The following is a 6,936-nucleotide window of genomic DNA, read 5'->3' on the forward strand; positions in this document are numbered from 1 at the left end:
ACTTGACCTTAGATAGACGCTGTTGCTATGTGCAGTGCACGAGTACTCCTACTTGTTTCACAAATCTTTTCTCTTAGCTGTAAGCTCAATCTAACATAAATTGATATCGAGATGCATAGCTACTGGGCGTAATCAGAGATCTAAGTCATACTGGCTGGCCGAGGTTAAGTGATTCAGCAGAGTTGGGTATCGTGAATGACATAGCCCTGTCGACAACGATTTACAACGGGGGGGCATCGTATGTGGTTGATGATATCTGAGATATCTTTATTGACAAATTATGGACCTTAACGTTTATGCTAGAAGATTCAAAATGTAATGAGGGCTTATTTAATGCACGTTTTGAGTGCCCTACTCAAGAACGCTCCATTTCCCAAGTCATGCGTTCACTTGTACCTACCGACTAATTTATTTATATTTTATTGCACAAATATGTAGGTAAGTACAAATATACAAAAAAATTACAAATGGCAAACTTAATGCCAAAAAGGCATTATCTACCAGACGATAATTGGGTGATACATAAACATATACCTACATATACCTTTTTCGATATTTTTTTAAAATAAATAAGTAAATATTTATAAACGTACGAAAACATATGGTATACTATTACTTATATACTAACTAAGATACATATTACTATGTACTTACATATAATGTATGTAAAACTCCAAGGGAGGCGCGAAACAATCCAGAGATTCGCCGTTGGCGGCACGGCTCACTGCACTGACCGTTCAGGCGCTGTAATTGTAACGTGATTCATTTTACTCCGAAATGTGAGTTAAGTTCCAGTTAAGTCTCTCAATTTAAGAACATGCGAATGGATTGAAATTACACTCAGTAAAAATTGCGACCACACACAAATCTTTAATACGATTATTTATTGTAATATCTAAACGAAACTTTTAACTGCCGTTAATGGCATTTCAAAAATTTGGTATCAAACTTTCAGGGCATATTAGATTATTCTATAAGTTTCATAGGTAGTTAGTTAAGTAGTATAAGTTGTCTAATTAAGTCTAATGATAGCTAATGTTAAACAGATAACAGCTAAGTTTAATAATATAAGTAAGGACTTCATGACAAGCGAGAAATGTGAAAGACAAAAATAGCTAACGATAAACAACATTATTATTAGATGACAGACATTTCTCTCCAAGTCTAGCCACTCAGCAACAGCGATAAATCAGAAGACGTTTAGACAGTGTTATCAAACATAATTATAATTGTTGTTTTGTATAAGTTATCGATGTAAACAAGTTTTAAGTAACTCCGTACTATGGACCTTCGGGAACTATTTTTAGGCCCGCGTGGAGCCGTTTGATCCATTGAACAGTTGTTAGTTAGACCGAGCGACCGTGCAGTGCCGGTGCAACCAAAATCAGCCAAAAATGAATTCGTTCCAATATGTAGGTAATTTTTTTAATACACGTAGTTTTAAGATTCTATTTTTTAAAGATACTTTATAATATGTGACGTTAAGTAAAAGCTTTTTGTAAGTTTACCTATTAAGAAAGCTTTTTTGGAACAATACCTATTACAACTTTATACCTATTTCCTAACGTGTGTCTAATACTTGATTTTGTTTTGTTTCAGTTATTTATTATAATGGTATTATTAGAAAATAATTTTGCGGCGCCAGCGCAAGAAGAAACGCATCAATACAGGTTGTCCGACCCTGTTAATAAATGCAGCCATCGCCTGTCGCAGATGATAGCGAACTTATGCAATAACATGTACAAAATTGTGAAGAGAGACACACGTTCATCGATAATGATAGGTAAGAAAAGCTTGTATTTATCTTTCATAAATCGGGAGCGCCTTAAAGGCCACTTTGTGCGTTAGCGCGTGGGTTGTGCGGGTGGATTTGGGCGAGTAACACACAATTAGGTAGATATGCTGAATACTAATTCAGCAAACTTCTTTCTAAGCAAAAAAAAATATTGTTGTATTTTATTCGTTAGGTATTCTGCTACTCCTGCTAAAGACGAAAGTGTAACTAAGACGATTTCATGATTTTATAATTATGTATAATAATATAATTTTATTACAAAATGAAATGTAAATAGATACAGAAATTTACAAACTTATAACTAGGTAAATATAAAAATTAAGGGTATTATATGCTATTAGGCCATTATGTATTATATATATGTATATATATATATATATTAATGGATATTTTCTTATATAATTTTTTCAATGTCAGGATCTATGTCACTTTTTCTGGTTACAAGTAATTTTCCAGAAAATACGATGGAAAACAATTATGCACTACATCTATATATACCCTAGACTTTGTAAAATCAAAAAATAATTAAAGTAATAATCACATTCAAAAGCAAAGCAATTGACAATCACTGACGTCGCATTGCATTGCAAATATAACGGTTAAAAGATAAAACTGTCATGTGCGTTATAAGCGTGTTTTATCACGCTGTGTGTAAACTAATTTAAATGTAAAGATATTTTTGTAACACTCAATTGTAAAGATGAAAAAAGTATGTACAGTCGAGGTCAAAGGACCTCGACTGTACATACTTTTTTCCCGCGTTTGTATTCCCATTCATACATTTTTCGTCCTATTCGTCTCTACTCTCTCTCTAAGCACGAGGTGTCTAATGGCTCCTCTACACGATGGGCCAACGCCGGCCACTCCAAGGGACGCATTTATAAATGCGTTAGAGGCAGCAAGTGATATTGTTATCTCAGTCTACCGCATGGCTGCGTCCCTTGGAGTGGCCGGCGTTGGCCCATCGTGTAGAGGAGCCATAATAAAGTTCAATAGGTCTTTGAATGCCTTTGCCCGGAGAATCCACTGAAAGTACCTACTTTGCCCAGACGATAGCATGCCATTCACACTTTACCCACCTTTATCGTCTGCTACTCACTAACACTCTATAATATATGTTGTCAGAAAGATAATTCAATAATCCTTCAACTCGGCATGAACTGGGAACACCCGTTTTGTTATTTTGAGTACGTTTTATGACAACTATGTATACGAGAGGCGTTTTCGGTGCATTAACCTAATGATAAAGAAGGTTTATTATTTAAAGTCAAAGTAAAATATACTTTATTCATGTAGGCCTAAGCAACAAGCACTTATGAAGCACTTATTCTAGTATTTTTATTTGTGTATTCTATCTGCCGTATTCGAACTTCAAGATATTCACAAGAGACGACACGTACTAAATCCATTCTAGATACGTTAGTTTAGATATCAACTAGTTCTCTTTTGCAGCGCAACTCGGGCAACCAATGTCACTTTTACGTTAGATAGAGTAAGATATCTATTAGATGTGAATTGGATCTCTAAGTCATATCCTGTGGAAATCGTTCAAGAGTATCTCCTGAATCGCGCAAATGTCATACCTATTTGACAGGTTAGATCTTAAACATATCGTTATCGTATCTTGGTGATGTCTAAAAGATATCTAATAGATGTCTATTTCAAAATCCGAATCGGGCCCTATATGTAGTTTATCAGTATTATTAGTTGTTCAGTTGTTTTCCATTGTTCTAAATAAATACCTATGTTCTCCTTGCACCATTTTTACATGTCTCTGTTTGGCCCGATGGTTGACTGGTAGATAATGCCAATAGGCATTAAGTCCGCCATTTGTACATTATTTTTATGTTTTGTGCAATAAAGTTTAAATAAATAAATAAACGTTTTACATAATATATAAATCTTAAGCTAATTGTCAGAGCAATTTATTGATGTTAATATTATTCTATAGTAATATTGGATTATTATACAGATCAAATCAAAAATAGGCCAAATACATATGATCACATGATTTCTGGACGACCCCTTACAAGAAACACATTTTATAGAGACATAAAAGGTAGGCCTTGGAATTCACACAAGAGTAACTGTAAAACTGAGTCTTGATAATTTCATGAAATGGAGGTTTATATAGTGAAAATAATTAATGGAACCAACATATATAAGTGTAAATAAATAACATGGAGGCGTAAGAACTTTCAGACCTATATCATAACTAGCAGGTCCCAATCTGTTTTCGAGGGTTGCCCGGACCTTGCAAAACTTTCTTATTCTATCCACACGTCGATACCTTTTTTTTTTACGTGGTTTAATGCATTTAGGCATTCCGCCTAGCCGGGGAACTAGGACGGATATGTCGAACTCGTGGCCAAGGGGCCAAATACCGACTAAACCCTCCACGGTATGCCCGTCTCGCAGCAATAGTGACGGTGAACACGGGATCGCAGAGCATTCTACCGCGAACACCGCCTGCTGCCGACAGCCGAGGCTGTCCCCTCCTTGTACCCGAAGGCCCTGGAGCCGAAGCTCCCCCTCTCGAAGGTAGTATGCAGGGCGACACCACACACTGATCCCTCATGACAACCTCCACGCCGGGAGGAGATGGAAAAACCCCGGGTTCCACCTCCTCAGGTTGTCTTAGCGATTTTTTATAGAGGTGGTCATCCTCGTGGCCACCATGCCGGCGCCGGCCAGCAGTGGCAACCCCCCCGACCGTCATCATAACTAGGCCCTCTGCCTAGACAGTTACGGGGACCGCAGTTTTATACAGGTCAGCGGCATTCCTGTGCCCTCACGCGCCCAGAGGCGCCCGGCCCGAAGGCCCCATCCGCGACCGTAGCCGCCCGGCCCGAAGGCCCCCTCCAGCACACACTCGGGTGAACTCTCCCTCATTGAGAACAAGGGTTGCCCGGACCTTGCAAAACTTTCTTATTCTATCCACACGTCGATACCTGTGCCGGGGGCCACGTTGTATTATAATATCCTAACCCAACTTTGACATTTCTATACCCTCTCCTTACTTAAACCAAAATATGGAAATTAAGGATTTACCTCCTTTCATATCAAGCCTACCAAAACGTAACGGAATATTTCAATCATATTACGCTGTTTTGGAAATTAAACAATTTACGCATGAAGTGACAATGTTAAATTAAATCCTTTACAAATATAGAGGTCAGGCTGGGGTGGCGTTCCGCTGACTGGTTCCCGTATTCGAACTTCAAGATATTCACAAGACACGACACGTACTAGATCCTTTCTAGATACGTTGTAGTTTAGATATCAACTAGTTCTCTTTTGCAGCGCAATTCGGGTAACCAATGTCACTTTTACGTTAGATAGGGTAAGATATCTATTAGATGTGAATTAGATCTCTAAGTCATATCCTGTGGAAATCGTTCAAGAGTATCCCCAGAATCGCGCAAATGTCAAATTTGACACGTTAGATCTTAAACATATCGTTATCGTATCTTGGTGATGTCTAATAGATGTCTATTTCAAAATCCGAATCGGGCCCTGCTTCTCTGGATAGCTATATTTCAACGGTTGCACAATCGGTAAAGTTTGCGGGACAGAAAAAGGTCGCTGAGTGCAAACTAAAGAATGGAAAGCTCGATTCAACGCCTTCTTTTTGGCGTAGAATGCTGGATTGGCATTGTGAATATTGTGATTTAAAGTATTGTCAGCTTATCTTTCTCTTTGTGTTGGGATTGAGTAATAAATAACGTGGCTATCTAAGAGATATTTTTTTTTGCAAAGTGATTTTTAAATACTATTAGTTACAATGAGATTGAGTTATAAAATATAAAGTTTAAAAATATGTTGAATGGTGAACGTTTTATTAGTTAGTAACATGATTGCGTTTTGGGGGCTCCTTAATCTCCTTACATTAATCATAGGTACTATAGGTAATAATAGGTATGGAAAACAATACCTATAGATGGTGAAGCAAATCTTGGCAGTAGAAAAGGCGGCAAATTTATAAAAATGTAGGCGCAAAGGGTTATCGTCTCATAGAAAATTTGAATTTCGCGGCTTTTTCTACTGACAAGATTTGCTTGATCTACTTTAGCAACCTTTTTCTCAGTAAAGGAATATTTACCCACAGATAAGCTAGTCCCAGAAGATCTCCACGAGCACGTGAAGCGCGCGCGGTTGAAGCGGTGGCGGCGCGTGCGGCGGCAGGTTGCCAAGGAGTGCTGCGAGCGGCCCTGCACGGTCAGCAACTTGCTCATGTACTGCCCCGCGGAGTCGGAGGTTGTCAAAGAGCACCCTGACATATTTGGCTGATTGTAACAAGAATGGTGCCAATGGCCCTGCACGGTCAATGCTGTATTAACCCGAAGACAAGCACTGGAGATAACCCTGACATTTTTTGGCCGTGCACGGTCAGCAACTTGCTCATGTACTGCCCCGCGGAGTCGGAGTTATAGTCAAAGACCACCCTGATATATTTGGCTGATTGTAACAAGAATGGTGCCAATGGCCCTGCACGGTCAATGCTGTATTAACCCGAAGACAAGCACTGGAGATAACCCTGACATCTTTTGGCCGTACACGGTCAGCAACTTGTTCATGTACTGCCCCGCGGAGTCGGAGTTATAGTCAAAGAGCACCCTGACATATTTGGCTGATTGTAACAAGAATGGTGCCAATGGCCCTGCACGGTTAATGCTGTATTAACCCGAAGACAAGCACTGGAGATAACCCTGACATCTTTTGGCCGTGCACGTTCAGCAACTTACTCATGTACTGCCCCGCGGAGTCGGAGGTTGTCAAAGAGCACCCTGACATATTTGGCTGATTGTAACAAGAATGGTGCCAATGGCCCTGCACGGTCAATGCTGTATTAACCCGAAGACAAGCACTGGAGATAACCCTGACATCTTTTGGCCGTGCACGGTCAGCAACTTGTTCATGTACTGCCCCGCGGAGTCGGAGTTATAGTCAAAGAGCACCCTGACATATTTGGCTGATTGTAACAAGAATGGTGCCAATGGCCCTGCACGGTCAATGCTGTATTAACTCGAAGACAAGCACTGGAGATAACCCTGACATCTTTTGGCCGTGCACGGTCAGCAAATTACTCATGTACTGCCCCGCGGAGTCGGAGGTATAGTCAAAGAGCACCCTGACATATT

General features: G+C 39.5%; 1 protein-coding gene across 1 annotated transcript; it reads left to right on the forward strand.

Annotated features, from left to right (window-relative positions):
• The first annotated feature begins 1,194 nt into the window (after positions 1 to 1,194).
• Positions 1,195 to 6,192, forward strand: LOC134664815 (bombyxin A-3 homolog). The gene is made up of 3 exons (XM_063521553.1): positions 1,195 to 1,412; positions 1,600 to 1,783; positions 5,904 to 6,192. The coding sequence occupies exons 1-3, from the start codon at positions 1,395 to 1,397 to the stop codon at positions 6,083 to 6,085; spliced, it is 384 nt and encodes a 127-aa protein (XP_063377623.1). The 5' UTR covers positions 1,195 to 1,394; the 3' UTR covers positions 6,086 to 6,192.
• The last annotated feature ends 744 nt before the right edge of the window (positions 6,193 to 6,936 follow it).

This window comes from Cydia fagiglandana, chromosome 5 (genome assembly GCF_963556715.1).
Source record: "Cydia fagiglandana chromosome 5, ilCydFagi1.1, whole genome shotgun sequence".
In the NCBI taxonomy this organism is placed as follows: domain Eukaryota; kingdom Metazoa; phylum Arthropoda; class Insecta; order Lepidoptera; family Tortricidae; genus Cydia; species Cydia fagiglandana.